Genomic DNA, 15901 nt, shown 5'->3' with positions numbered 1-15901 from the left:
TCCGCCACCAGATGGAGCCATGCAACTGTTTTTCCAACGGCCCTTCTTGAGGGACCCCGGTCTGGCGTCTGTGATGTTAGTCGAGATGTTCGGCTGCATATGCGTCTCACGTTCTTCCAATTCCTGAGTGGTTTAGGAAGCGCATCCCAAAAATCTACAGACTGTAAACTCTATTCGAGAAAGTAATTTCTCGCCTGTAGAGCCTCCCCTTATCCCGTGTGTGCGTGCGGCGAGTTCGACGGGGCCCCTGGACCTCCAGGCTCCAATCGAGCTTCCACTAGATGATCAGAGCGTGCGAAGAGGAGCCTGCAGGCTTTGTGATTTCAGCCGCTCTGCCTCTCTTTGACACGTCGTTGTCTCTCCTAATCAGTCAAACTGCTGCTAAGAGGGCAGCGTGTCATTGTCAGGGGCCCCTGCAGCCCATCTCACTTGATAACAGGTAAAAAGAGTTGCCATTAAAGAACTGCCAGGCTCCCAATCGATTTTCTATCCCTCCCTGCTCTCAATTACTATGAATCCAGATCGGCCGGCCATGAGCCAGCTCTGAAGGAAAGAAAAGCAGCAGCATGTAAGGTTTCAGACTGCGCAACAGCGTCCCCTAAAGGATTCTTTGCAGATCTATGGAAAAGAAGAAGCCACCACTGAGAGGTAACACTAAGGGGTCATACCATTAAGCCTCCGGCGATACACAAGAACATGACATGTGCTTTTTATAGGCCTCTGACCATCGCTGCAAAAGGATGTATGTGAAAAGGTGACAGCGTGTGACTGGACAGCTGGAGAGACAGCTAAAGGTCCAGGGCTGCTATGCCTTTATTAGGAAGACATGTTCAGACAAACTCACAGGCAGCAAAGACAAAAAGCCTCTCTCTCTCTGTCTGGGAGGGCAGCTTGTTGCCATGGAACTGGGGCAGATGGTTGTGTGTGTCCGGTCACTTTGATTCTCATCTCCCAGGGTGGAGAGAGAGGGCAGAGTTAAATAAGACAGAGGCGGGCAGGGGCTGGCTAGAGCGCTTTGACAGGACAGGGCTAGCAGGAGAACACAGACACACACACGCTCGTCTCGTCTCGTCTCGGCCAGAAGAGATGAGATGTATTCATATCTAGCTCATCCAGCTGAGAACGATACTCATGTGAAACAAGCGCAGGCAGCCATTTTGAGGCAGGACCAGCTTCATATTGAGGACACAGTAATTCAGCTCTACTGGGACTGACTAATCAGCAATGCTAAAGGCATTACAGTTACAGTTTTACTATGTATTATGTATAGTAATTAACCAGGGATCAGGTCAAAATTGACAAATAGCATGGAAACTTAAATTGTGAGGGAATATATATATAGGAGGGAAGTGACAAAAATGCTGTAGATATTTAAAATGTGAATCATAAATAAATTAACTAAATTAAAAAAATAAATAAAAGAATACAATAAAAATGTGAGGCATTTATTGACCCGTCCCTTTACAATAAAATTCATTTCTGACACTGGTATTGACTGTCTGCAACCACCTCTGCGTGAGGAGATTTAATTTATTAGAAATTATGGTTAGCCTACTGAAAAAAAAAGGTACTGCTGGGTGAAATTACAATTCACACTTGAAGAAACAGGCTGTCTTTCTATTTATTAACATAGCACAGTAGGTGAAAACATTAACTTTCATATCACAGCATTATAAATAACCACGGCATAAAACTACAACCTTAAACCAATGCGCCTCACATTTCATTCTGTCGTATGAAGCAGTTTTTATAGAAAATAATTTAAAGGTCATCAAAATCCGAACAGCCGAACCATTTCGATGGTGCAACTGTAAATGTCAGAGACCCAGGGTGAAAATATGGATCCCTGAAGTGCAAACCTCTAACCAGCCAAAATGCCGCTCTCAACCTATAGCCTGATTTAGCCATGAGCGTATAGTGACCCCACTAGTTTCTAAATATACATCTTTCATCCTGCTGACACTCAGACCATATTAACAACCCATGAGCTGATGTGACAGCACTCTCTTAGTTGAACACACTGTCACCCTGGGGGAGGCAGAGTCCCTAATTGGCAACGGCTTGTTCTTCGTGTCAGAAGAGGAACAACGCTCATAAACACACACACACGCACCAATGACAGGAGTAGCTATGGCTGACACAGATAATTAATGAGGATACAAAAGAGAGAGATGAGATAGCAGGCTGTTTAAACATGTAAAGCCCCTGCTTCTGTTTCTCCACAGGAGCTTAAATAAAACATCTCCTTTTGCTCAGAATCCCTGATTCGGTCTATTTGTCATAGATTCAGACAATTAGAAGCCGTGTCCTTGAGCACGACAACGCTCGCATGGAAAAAGATGTAACAAGACAGGTATCACCACAAAAGCTCATATATTTTGAAGGCTGAATTGACTTAGAAATCTACGAACGCCCACATGTGCTATAAAAACAAAATGGCCACCATCCATAGCCTGTTTCTGATGCCTAAATTTACCAAACAGAAAAAGACAGGCTTTGTGTCCCTGAGTGGGGCGGAAAATGAATGACTTGACAAAACAGAAACAAATGAAAAACGGATTTTTAGGAAGGATAAAAGAAGAAATAAGAACAGAACAAGCAAAGATATTACCACAGGAGTACATATATTTTAAAAACTGAATTAACTTAAAAAGCATTAATATCCACATTTGTTAGGAAAAAACTAAATGGCGGCCATCAATGCCTTTTCTGGTGTTCAAACTAAAAGATTTATCAATGCTTTTGAAGGAAGGAAGGAAGTCTCTTATGCTCATCAAGGCTACATTTATTTGATCAAGTTTACAGAATAAACAGTAATATTATGAAAAATCATTACAATTTAAAACAACTATTTTCTATTTAGATAAATTTTTTTTATGTTTTTTTTTCTCCCTGTAATAGCAAAGCTGAATTTTGTCATTACTCCAGTCTTCACTATCACATGATCCTTCAGAAATCCTTCCAATATACTGAATTGGTGCTCGATAAACATTTCTTCTTATTATTAATGCTGAAAACAGTTGCTTCTTAATATTTTTGAGGAAACCGTTTTTTTTTTTCCAGTGGGCCTATTCTTTGATGAACAGAAATTCTTAAAGAGCAGCATTTACTTGAAATAGAAATGTTTCATAACATCATAAATGCCTTTACAGTCACGTTATTCAATTTAATGCATCCTTGCTGAATAAAAGTATTAATTTCTTTCAAATAAATCAATATAAAAACATCCTACTGACCCCAAACCTTTGTTAGCCACTCAGTAGCCTATCTGTTTGATACATGTGCGCATCAGAAACAGTTTTTCTCTTTCAGTTCCTCAGTTGAAAAAATGCAATAAACACAACAAAATGAATGACACAAGGGTTCATAATAGTTCTGAAAAACATCTTTCTCAATTTGCTTCGTGCGTGACTTGTAAATTGAAATAACAGAATGTAAACAAGCAACATACCACAGAGTCAGACATGTTGTGTTAAAAGGTAAACTCTCAGCAGGGGACTACAGTGCCAAACTTTTCCATTTCTGAATTGTTTATAAGACCTTGTACCCAACTGTACCGGCAGGTGACAAACCACTCTTCAGAAATATCAGAGCTTCCTTCTACACCATCGATGTGGAATTGGTTCCTGTGGTTTTCATGGGACCATTCACACCTTTTCTGACTTCCTCTGTGTTCATATGTTCAGTAGTTGTGTATAATTATCTCCCAAGGCTCCTTACTGTGTGGGTAGATGCCCAACTGTGAGGGAGATGCGGAGGATCCTGACAGCTCCCGACAACTGTGTTTCGCACATCGTCAAGCTAGAGCTGTTTTGCTTCTTCAATGCCAAAATACCCAACGCAATCAGCAAGACTCTGTGCTTCGTGGAGGTGAGCGCTTGATGACTTGGGCCCATTTCAACTGTTCCCCCTGCAACCGTTTCCCTCTAAGGAATAGATGCAGGTGAGAACGTTCTGGTAACTTTATTTAACATCACCAGAATGTAGTCCCATCGGGGTAAAAGTACATACATTTGGTACACAAATGATGCCTCTGCTGTGCAGACCGCTGACCGCTGAGGACAGAGTATCTCTCCGAACCCCTGGGACTCCTGATGGCTCGCTTTTGGAGACAAAATTGGGTCTTCATTAGGAAGAAACAAATCATTTAAAGAGCCAATCATGTGGGATAAAAGGTTTCGGGTCCGATGCCCAGTGGTTCAAACAAAGTCAGCCATCCTGCCCAGATCTGAACATCACTGCAGGAAACTGGGATACTGTGGCTGTGATAGAGCAGGGGGCATCATGATGTGACCATCTGCTCCATCACTCAGAAATTAGGGCAGGTTAGGCCTGAGACTCTGGGACCTGAATAAATAAATGGCCTTTTAATATTATTCTCAAAGGACAAACTCACAATGTGTAAGACTTATACAGTCAGCCACAGCATGTAAAGATCAGACAAACAAACAAAACCCAAATAGTGGTGTGGCTCGCTCAGGCTCGGAGGGCTAGCATCGCTTTTCACCCTGCTGTCCTCTGTTCTATCTGCCTCACAAATGAAACAGGAGCATCGCCACTGCATATTTATGAACACGGCTGCTTCAGTAAATGGCAACGCTGCTGCATATTTATACTAGGTTGTTTCCGAGAAATGAGGTCCTTTTGAATTCACATGAATCTCTTGATTCTAGTAAAGGATGTTCTGAATGCATCAAAATGTCTTCCACTTGTCATCGGTAAACACATTTCTGTGTAGATCGAGTGCAAGGTGTTATTAAATAATCAGACTGGAGTTTGTTCATGAGATCTGCTGTTAGGGGACATGTCAATGCCCAAGAGGCCGTTCACATAGGATGGTCTATTCAGTTTTTTGATATGAAGCTTTTTACGCTTTTAAAAATACAGACCAATCAGACCAATCTGGGGTGGCATATACTGTACATCTAAAATGTATTCAGTTTGCACATTATCTCTGGTGTATAGGCATTAATGCACCTATAAAAACACCTTCTGTTCAATTATGTCTCTCCAGCTATTTTTAATCAAAAAATCATCTTGTGTGAATTTCTCCTATGTGCAGTACATCTCAGTGTAAGTACATTAACATTCACAATGTGTAATCAAATATTTGAAGGATTAAATACACCTCTGTGTCTCAGAGCAGATTGCTGAGGCCATTTGTAGTTTCATGTGCATACACTTCTGTTCAAAAGCTTGGGGTCATTAAGAATGCTTTATTTATTTAGCAAGGATGCATTCAATTGATCAAAACTGACATTATTTAAACATTTAAATTCTTTAAAGAATTCTGAAAGATAATAATAATAAAATAATAATAATAAACAGGACACTGAACACTGAAGTAATGACTTCTGAAGATTAAGCTTTGCCATTACAGGAATACGTTAAATTTTAAAATATACTGTATTAAAACAGAAATCAGTTTTTCTCTCACAATAACAATGTCTAATTGTCCTCATATTTTACTTTACTGTTTTTACTTTGTTTTTGATCAAATAAATGCAACCTTGGTAAGCATAAGACTTAAAAAAAATTATCAATAAACATTTGAACAGCAGTGTACATGTACATGCTTGACGAATCTAAGCTACAATTGTTTTTTCCACATCTGTTAGTCTAACTTCACACACACACACACACACACACACACACACACACACACACACACACACACACACACACACACACAACTGAAATTGAGTGCTTGTTAATGCTTTGTAGCTATGAATGCAGCTTGTCAGATTGCATGACATGAGCCAAGTGAGAAAAGCCAAGACAGATTGTGTGACATCAACAGATTTTACGATATACATCATTGACTGGGCAGTCTGCGTCCGGTCTGACATCCTTATTTGAGGATGAGCATGTCACACTGAGAGATTCAAGACTGCTGAATTCACCCTACGATGACAGAAATAGAAAATAAATATTTTACAGTATTCAAAATTTGTCTCAGGCTGCAAAAACCTTATAACGTGCATCCTAATTTGTCACTGGCCTGTTTATAAGACTACTGTGTCTGAGAGATTGTTGTGCTCCCATTATGCAGAGGGAGTAAACGAAAGATGTGGCAAAGCCCCTCGAGGAAGCTCAGGTGCTTTGTTATCTTTGGCATTCAGGTTAACACAGATGACTGCCTTATTGTCAAATTAGCCAATATACTGAGATCAGGGTCGCAATGAAATAACAAAACAATAACATGCTCACAAAAGCCTGTAAAGACGCACAAGCAAAATATACTTAGCAAGACCAAGGGACAATACACTTTATCGGATGATGTGATAAAATGTAAAATCCTTGAAATGTCTGGATGCTCCTGATTAGAAAGGAAACTCAGGCTTGCTTCTGTGAATTAACAAATTTGCTTTTGTTACTATGCAACAGTACAACTGAAGGCCAAATTTGGATGCAGAACCATATTAGTCTGATGATGAAGGAGCTGATCATTACGTTCATTCTTTGAATGTGAATGAGCAATGGCAGTTTGGGGACACAACACTCTATGATGAGTCACTCAGAGAGATACGTACCGGAAACTAGCAAACACAAAAACAAACAAAGAGTCCTTTGAAAGAGCCTTTAGAGACTGCCATTAATTACCCTGAGGCTTTTGGAGAATCAATGCCAGGGAAGGCTGGAGCTCTCAAAAAAAAAAAAAAAAAAAAAAAAAAGAGAGAGAAAGAAAAAATAGACTGGCAAAGCCTGGAGCGATGGAGAACACCTATCTGTCTCATCACATCTCTTTGTTTCTTCTTCCAGTACCTTCCTAAACACCAAGCATGTCTATTTGCTATTAAAAGGAGAGTTCAAGAAAAGAGTAGAAATCTGTTATAATTAACTCATCCTTCACACTGTTCCAAATCTGTATGCTGCTATTTTTTTGTGGAAAACAATGTGAAAGTTTAGAATATGCATGTCAATCATAGGAAGCAAGAGGAAATTAATGTATACAGTACACTATAAAAAAAAATCTTATGCCATAAACAGTGTAACACGACATAAATAACTAACATAAGCAATTTACTTGTAAAATACCATATCTGTTAAGCTCCAAAAAAATCACCAGATCACTGAGTCAGTAAACTGAGTCAGTGCACAATTAAATCTTTTATTGTTGTTTGATTGGTTAATCATTTAGATTTGATTCGATGATCCAGTCATAGCTGTTCTCCAATTAACAGCTCACTGGAGAGAGTGGAAGATTGTCTTTTAATTGAAATATAATATTGTATGACTTCAGAAGAGTTGGAATATACTGTAGCACAATGTGTGTCACTGTATGGAAAAGACCAAGGTAATAATCTAATATCTAACCATAAAATAAACAATTTTTATGTATCAATAATAAAAAACATTTATTTATGAATTTTTTTGTTTCAAGGAAGGGGACATATAGAACAAAACAACGGTGAGTAAACAGTTACACAATTCTCAAGAATTCTCAATAAAAAGCCACATTTTCCTCTTCCTACCGAAAATCAAACACTTCCCGATGGTCGCTCCTTCTGCAGTGACCAGGAAGCAACAAAAAGACGACGGAAGGAAAACAAGAGGCAGTCACTGGCTGTCAAGCTCGGGGCTGAGAAGGGGATTTGAGGAGAGGCTCTCTGAGGAAATGATCTTTGCGAGGGTTATTGGAAACGACATGAGCTGGAGTGTGATCGGTGAGTGAGAAACTTAATCTCATTCCAGTCAGCTCCATTTCTCACATTCTTAGAAAATGGCTGCCAGGGAGCCCGAAGGCTCCTGCAGCCCACAGGCAAAAACTAGCCGTACCTGACAGCTCGCCGGCACTTTGGAAACACCACTCAAAGCTCTGCTGGCCGCAAAACAGAGGCCACGTAACCGCAATTTTTTACACTTCTGAAAGCATACACACGCACGCACATACATACAAATGAACAGTACACATACAGAGGAGGGCGCTTTGGTTCAGTATCATAGAGGCAGAGAGAAGAGGAAGAGAGGGGATAAGTCACTTACTGGTAGTACAGTTTATCCTGATACAGTCTAGATGGGGAAGAACAGACAAGATGTAAATTCAGCCTTCAAGGTTACGACTGCAGACATCCATTACAACATATCGCCAACAAACTGGGGACGGACACGCAAACCAGGTGGAGCGACGAGGCTCTGTTTCACTGACCAGATACACACTCTTTCTTTTCTACCTCCTGCGTGCTGATAATGAACCCCAGGTGGAGTGGATACGGACTCGCTGTCTGCGCTAATGAATATTCATGCCTTCACTGTGCCATAATATATTTAGAATTAGGGAAATTTGGCATGTATTGAAATGTGATTATACCCAGTTCCATACTAGTCTCTGGACTACTGAATATTCAGGGGTAATTGATTAATTTGCTCTCTGGGTTAGCTCAGGAAGCAGAAAAGAGAGAGAATCTTGCCAGAGAAACAGTCTGTTCTCGCCAATGGCGCTGCTGATGCTCTCATATGCACATTTTTTAAAGCCATTTTCCTTTAATGAGCAAAAACAGAAGAATTAAAGAATGACATGTATTTGACGAAACTGGAAATGGGAAAAGGGCTGCCAGATAAGAGGGAGAGGAAAAATATTTGTTTATGGACATGTCGCAGCAGAGCACCAGAGCGTGTCCACGGTAAAGCCTTAGCCTCCTGGGAGAACAGCTGAATTCAGAATGCTCCTGTAGATAAAAACACTCCAAAAACTCACAGCCCTTGACTTGATGCTCACTTTTCCTGCTCGCATGTGAGAAGAACCCCACGTGCATGAATAAACATATGAATAACACATTTATAGTAGACTCTCACAGTGAAGCTTCAAGGAAAGCCAGTTTGTGTGTGCGCATCCAAAAAAAAAAAAAAAAGGACTTATCTCTCGGTAATTTCCCTAAAGACAGTACACTGACACGATCATTATTAATGCTACTAATACTGCTTTGAAATACTCTTCAGGGTTCAACAATAAGGATTTTCCTTTAAAGCTGTTTTTACTTGCCCTGCTAGCATTTTAAATGTTTGCTAGAAATATATTGTATGTGCTAAACATGAAATGCTAGAAATCAATTTTTATTTTCAATTTATTTAATACTAAGTTAAATTAGCTGGAAAACAAATTGTACACATCACTAAATCATTATCATTGTTACTGAAGACTTTCTTTCAGCTAGATATAATGATCAGCAGAATTTGTAACAACATTGTTGAGTACATCATATAAAACCAAACGGTTAGGTTTTCAAAGGCATAAAAATCAATGTACAAAAATCAATGGCCTGTCAAATGGCCCAAAACTCTCTCACACTTACTGTCCTTATTGTTGAACCCTGATATCACTTAACATTCAAGATGTTAACAGCTTTTCCAAACCCAATGTTCCCATTGGAATTTGACTTAACACTAAAACCTAAATCTTAAAAAAAAAAAAAAAAAAAAAAAAAAGTACAGTACCGCTGAGACTCCTTGCTGAACTGCTTTTGTTCTGGCTGGTACTGTATAATATAAAACCTTGCTTGAATGCTGGTAGGAGGCCCCCCTTTCCCATTACTATCTTTTGCAAAGTGTACTTGTAGAATGGAGAATCGATATTTCTCGTGCACAGCCTGGGCTGTCCCATGCTTCAGCGTGTGCTATGATGGAGTGGAGGGCCGAGAGGTATTCGTAGCATTACACAAATCCAGCTCTATCGTTTTCCCATGAGGCTGCAGCCCGTCGCGTGTCGTCAACCACAGTGAAAATCGTGGCCGCTAACAGCCAGAGAGCAACGTGTGTCCACCCTAACAGGGAGTGCAGTACCCTCCAGGACAGAAGGAATGATTGGTGTTTGTGTGGGTGCATGTCTGTTTGTGTATGCAGAGAAGTGCAGGTTTGAGCCTGCTGGGACTACTGGGAGGTTTTAGACATGCTATATGCAAGCGGACATGTTAAATGGCACAGTGTATGTCACACTGCCAAATGGGAACGGCTGACATTCATCTTAGCGAGGGAATGTTTGGTTCTGCACATTTCAGCAGAGTGAACATTTTTAGCTCAGTTTTGCAAGAGAAATACCTGAAATGATGTGGGAGGACAGTTAAACGACTGATGTTCAAATTTGCTTGCTGTGAACTAGTTTGAACTCGTGAATAGCAGAGGTGGTGCTTTATGAGTGGAGCAAGACTGTATAATATTAAGCTGTGCCAACTAGGGAGGAAAGCTTAGTGGCTTGTGGGGAGATGTAAATGAAACATACTGGGCGGAACAATGGCTTGTCAGTACTCCTGACATGTGTAACGCTCTAGCGGGGAGTCTATAGTATGCAGGTGTAGGACTATTGTGTATCAGTACAAGGCAGGGACTGTGCACTCTCTGGTAGGGAAAGTCTACAGCGTGCTCATCTGGGAGTGAGCGCTTGGCCGCAGACTCTGGCCGTTGAAGGTTCTACATCCTTCTCTTCAACACACAAGGGTTTTAAAATATTTGTGTGTGTGTACAGTACATACTTAGTTATACTTTAGGGACAAATGTATCCCCAAAAATGAGCTAATTGGACAAAACCTTGGTTAAGGGACACCCAGGGATGTTCTCATTTGTAAAAATATAATATAATATAATATAATATAATATAATATAATATAATATAATATAATATAATATAATATAATATAATATAATATAATATAATATAATATAATATAATATAATATCAAATAATATACCGTTCAAAAGTTTGAGGTTGGTAATTTTTGTTTTTGAAATAAGTTTCTTATAATCAACAAGGCTGCATTTGTTTAATCAAAATTAAATAAAAACATGAATAACGTAAAATAAATTGCAATTTACAACAACTATGTTATAATTTAATATACTTCAAAATGTAATTTATTCCTGCATTACAAAGCTGAATTTTCAGCAGCAGCTTCAGTGTCACATGATCCTTCAGAAAGCTTTCTAATTAAACATTTAAACATTTTGTATTATTATCTGAGTTAAAAACAGATGAGCTGCTTAATGTTTTAATGTAAATCATGATACAATTTATTTTCAGGATTTTCTGATGACTAGAAAGTTCAAAAGAACAGAATTTACTAGAATTTATTCAGATTTATTAGAATTTATTTATTATGAATGGAATTAGTTTGTCTTTACTGTCATTTTTGATCAATTTAATGCATCCTTGATTACTAAAAGTATAAATTTTTGAGGTCTTACTGACTTTACAAGCTTTTGAACGGTATTATAATATAATTAATATAATAGTTAGTCTATAGTGCAGTATATATAATTAGCTGTATATATATATATATATATATATATATATATATATATATATATATATATATAATAAAAAACAATAGCTAGAAGTCAATGATATGTCCTCATAGCCAAGTAAATTGTGGGTGTTACCTGAATAATAAAAGGGAAATGTTTGCAAAAATAAATCTTACATTGTGAAACTTATTAACATAGACAATAGATAAAGATATAATGTACTAATGTGCCTGCAAATTGAAAACAAATTATTCCATGCTATGTTGTTTGACATGTACATTTGATTTCTATGTGTGGTGTTAACTATTAAGGTGAGCGTTCCAATTGGCTGATGTACCTAGATTGACAGTGAGTCGGACACGCCCTCCGTCCAGCTCCAGTCTCAGAGTGTCTGCTGAGTTCCGGGATGTGGTTGCCATGAGAACACCATAGGCACGCTGGGAACGGAAGCGCAGCGACACGTCCTCTGCTTCTGTGTGCATCACTACTGGCAACTGGATCTTCATGAACTTACTGCCGTCATAACTGAGGATGGTGGCATCTGAGAGAGAGGAGGAAAGAGAATTTAGGAAACCCTAAAAAAAGAAGGTGCTGGGCATTGACAGCAGCTCTGTGGCTGATCATAAACCCTAGTGTTGATGGTGACAGATGAATGACTGGTTACTAAAATGTTTTACAGCCAGACACTGAAATTCTCCACAGCATTTCACACCAGTAGCACAGAGCTGCTCAGTCTAACCAGAAGATAAATGCCATAAAAAAGACTCATTATACACCACATTTTATTTGTTCTTTTTATTGCAAAGCAGTATTTATGAAGACACCATGTAATGTATTCCTGCTGAGGGGCTCTTGAAGCACTGTTTACCTCCGTCCGTTTCTTTAATCTGTTTATTCGAATCACAATTATTTTATTGAGCAATTCATTTTAGTGGGCCGGATCTCAAGACATCTCATTTGCAATGGGAGATAGTGGAGGTCTCAGAGCGACTGGCATAATCTCACCAGCTGCTCAGTCAGAGATATGCAGTCCAGAAAGAGAGGAGGAGACACACATGTGCCTGATCTGCACATTTCCACTTCATAAAAACTGATTCCCTGCTAGAATACAAAAAAAAATAGATCCACATAACTTTACCACCCCATTATTTTGTTTTACATGGCAAAACATAAAATAAGTAAATAAAATATAACAAAAGTGATAAAAATGAAAACCAAAATATAAGACCAACTAAAAATAAAGATTTTGAAATCTTATCTTTGATAAAAATCAAAGATTTATTAAACTTTGATTTCTATCAAAAATATTTTCAAAAGTGTGGAATTGTGAATAAACAAAAATCCTCAGCCAATTAAAACCATAACAGTCCAGTAACATATTTAGAAGACATTCCCCAAAAAATATAAATATATTTGAATTGATTGCTATGAATTTTATTAGATATTATTTATCAGATGATTGCATCATATTGATGTAATGTAATGTAGTCATATCATATATAATATAATATAAAGTTGGGAGTTTATGTTTTTTTAATGCTCACCAAAGCTGCACTGATTTGATCAAAATTGTGCAAAATCAGTGATCATGTAAAAATATTATTTCAATTTAAAACGACTCTTTTCTATTTTAATATATTTCAGGACACGCTTTATTTTAAGGTCTAATTCTTGCTATTAAAAACCACTGACTACAAGTTTTGCCTTGATAAACATTAAATTTGCTGCTTATTAATAGTTAGGCAGTTGTTACATTTTAAGTGGTTAGGATTAGGGATGTAGAATATGGTCATGCAGAATAGGTAACGCTTTAGATTACAACCTGCAAAGAACTATGTAAGTATACTGAATTTACGGTGTACATTTCTGTAAATATAGTGTACCTATAAAGAATTTACGTGTAGGTATAAGGGAACAATGTTACATTTGGTTAATAATGGGGGTAACAACCAGATATGCAACCTGCAAAGAACTGCGTAAGTAAATTGAAGTTACAGCGTAACTTTTTTGTAAGTATAGTGCACCTATTCAGTACATATGTGTAGGTAGGGGAATAAAATGCGACGTTTGTGGAATAAAGGGGTAACAACCTGTAAAATGTTTAATCATTTATACTGTAAGTACAACGTTTGTGGGCTGTAAATTAAAGTGGTGCTTTGTTCCCCCCTTGTTCCATGTAGTTACAGGGTAAATACAACATTTGTGGGCTGTAAATTAAAGTGGTACTTTTTACCCCACTTATTCACAGTATAAACACAACAAATACAACATCCCCGGGCTGTAAATTAAAGTGGTACTTTATTCCCCCCTTGTTCCTTGTAGTTACAGTGTAAATACAACATTTGTGGGCTTTAAATAAAAGTGGTACTTTATTCCCCCCTTGTTCCATGTAGTTACAGGGTAAATACAAAATTGGCGGGATGTAAATTAAAGTGGTGCTTGCCCCCCAAATGTTCCATCTAGTTACAGGGTAAATACAACATTTGTGGGCTGTAAATTAAAGTGGTACTTTGTTCCCCCCTTGTTCCTTGTAGTTACAGTGTAAATACAACATTTGTGGGCTTTAAATAAAAGTGGTACTTTATTCCCCCCTCGTTCCTTGTAGTTACAGTGTAAATACAACATTTGTGGGCTTTAAATAAAAGTGGTACTTTGTTCCCCCCTTGTTCCATGTAGTTACAGGGTAAATACAACATTTGCGGGCTGTAAATTAAAGTGGCGCTTTGTTCACCCCTTTGTTCCTTGTTGTTACAGTTTAAATACAACATTTGTGGGCTTTAAATAAAAGTGGTACTTTGTTCCCCCCTTGTTCCTTGTAGTTACAGTGTAAATACAACATTTGTGGGCTGTAAATTAAAGTGGTACTTTATTCCCCCCTTGTTCCTTGTAGTTACAGTGTAAATACAACATTTGTGGGCTTTAAATAAAAGTGGTACTTTATTCCCCCTTGTTCCATGTAGTTACAGGGTAAATACAACATTTGTGGGCTGTAAATTAAAGTGGTGCTTTGTTCCCCCCTTGTTCCATGTAGTTAATTTGTTTCCCCTACATTTGTGGGTTGTAAATTAAAGTGGTACTTTGTTCCCCCCTCCCCCCTATTCCATGTATCCCCTTTATTCCATGTAGGGGGCTGTAAATTAAAGTGGTACTTTATTCCCCCCTTGTTCCTTGTAGTTACAGTGTAAATACAACATTTGTGGGCTGTAAATTAAAGTGGTGCTTTGTTCCCCCCTTGTTCCATGTAGTTACAGGGTAAATACAACATTTGTGGGCTGTAAATTAAAGTGGTGCTTTGTTCCCCCCTTGTTCCTTGTTGTTACAGTGTAAATACAACATTTGTGGGCTGTAAATTAAAGTGGTACTTTATTCCCCCTTGTTCCATGTTGTTACAGTGTAAATACAACATTTGTGGGCTTTAAATAAAAGTGGTACTTTATTCCCCCCTTGTTCCTTGTTGTTACAGTGTAAATACAACATTTGTGGGCTTTAAATAAAAGTGTTACTTTATTCCCCCTTGTTCCATGAAGTTACAGGGTAAATACCACATTTGTGGGCTGTAAATTAAAGTGGTGCTTTGTTAGCCCTTTGTTCCATGTTGTTACAGTGTAAGTGGCTACAACAAATTGTTCTGAAACGGTTGTTTATACAGTAGGTCATACATATATACATCAGGTAATATATCAATAAACATGGTGACTGTTTTATTTAATTCAAATATTGTTTGAAATTTACTATAGGCCTACTGCTGGGTTAAATGTACCGTATGACAACAGTAACAAGACCGGCAACAGACAGGCAGCCTGATAAAAGATTAAAATTGAATATACTGTACCAGTTCAGAAAAAAAGCAAAGCAACTATACAGTTAAACCCAAGCTTGTTTAAGAACAAATTTAAGATTTTGTTTAATTTATGTTTTTCATCCACTGACGAAGTCAGTGGATGAAACTAATATGGCCAAACCATCACGCCAATAAACACGCAGTAACAAACACTGAAAGTCAAGATTAAACTGTGTGTTATAGCGAACTGATAGGATTTTACCATCTTTGATTTTATCGTTTTGATCCATGTCCTCAAGCACCATTTTGACTAGTTCACAGTTCCCGGTTTTACCACTCATCAGTCGCAGCTCAATGTTCCAGTTTTAAAAAGAACACATTCCAGTCAGTTCGCTTCGATTAGTTTTCTTGTATTTTCGACACATATCCCTGTCATGAGCGTTGCAAACACCGACTCGATCGTCTCGAGCGCCATTCTGTTTCCAGTTTGCACTCACCACATTTACTGCTTCAGTTTTAAAGTAACACACTCCAGACAGTTTTTAAAGTTGTCCTTCACCTGCGCTCCGATTAGTTTTCTCCTATTTTCCACATGCTCCCGTCTTAAGCACCAAAGCCACGGATTTCGCCGCATACAGAACCGTTCACGTTTGAACTCACGTGACTTGCTGCATGCTCTCTTTCACGTCCTCCACATGCTTAACCCAGCACCATCAGGTTACTCATTACTGATATCAACCCAAATTGGGTCAAATCAAGCCAGCTTCCTAACCCAACACTCTCGACTGAGCGTTTGGATTGAAACAATTACCAGTGTGTTTTATATGTGTAGACTATAAAAAAGTACACAGCGTATGTTCATGCTAAATCGCTTGCAAATATAAG

At 38.3% G+C, this 15901-nt stretch overlaps 1 protein-coding gene across 20 annotated transcripts in view; it reads right to left on the bottom strand.

Moving 5' to 3' along the window:
- The window catches only part of LOC109104764 (neurexin-1a), a 177284-nt gene that overhangs the window by 69979 nt on the left and 91404 nt on the right, over positions 1–15901 (bottom strand). For 16 of the 20 annotated variants that reach the window (XM_042735465.1, XM_042735467.1, XM_042735480.1 and 13 more), the window contains 2 exons: positions 11573–11776; positions 7987–8013 (listed from right to left, as the gene is read on the bottom strand). In XM_042735465.1, the coding sequence (XP_042591399.1) occupies positions 7987–8013; positions 11573–11776 (231 nt within the window). The remainder of the gene's footprint in view (positions 1–7986; positions 8014–11572; positions 11777–15901) is intronic. The other 4 variants (XM_042735474.1, XM_042735478.1, XM_042735482.1 and 1 more) reach the window with 1 other exon arrangement.

This window comes from Cyprinus carpio, chromosome B12 (genome assembly GCF_018340385.1).
Source record: "Cyprinus carpio isolate SPL01 chromosome B12, ASM1834038v1, whole genome shotgun sequence".
In the NCBI taxonomy this organism is placed as follows: Eukaryota; Metazoa; Chordata; class Actinopteri; order Cypriniformes; family Cyprinidae; genus Cyprinus; species Cyprinus carpio.
This window is presented reverse-complemented; position numbering and strand designations above follow the sequence as displayed.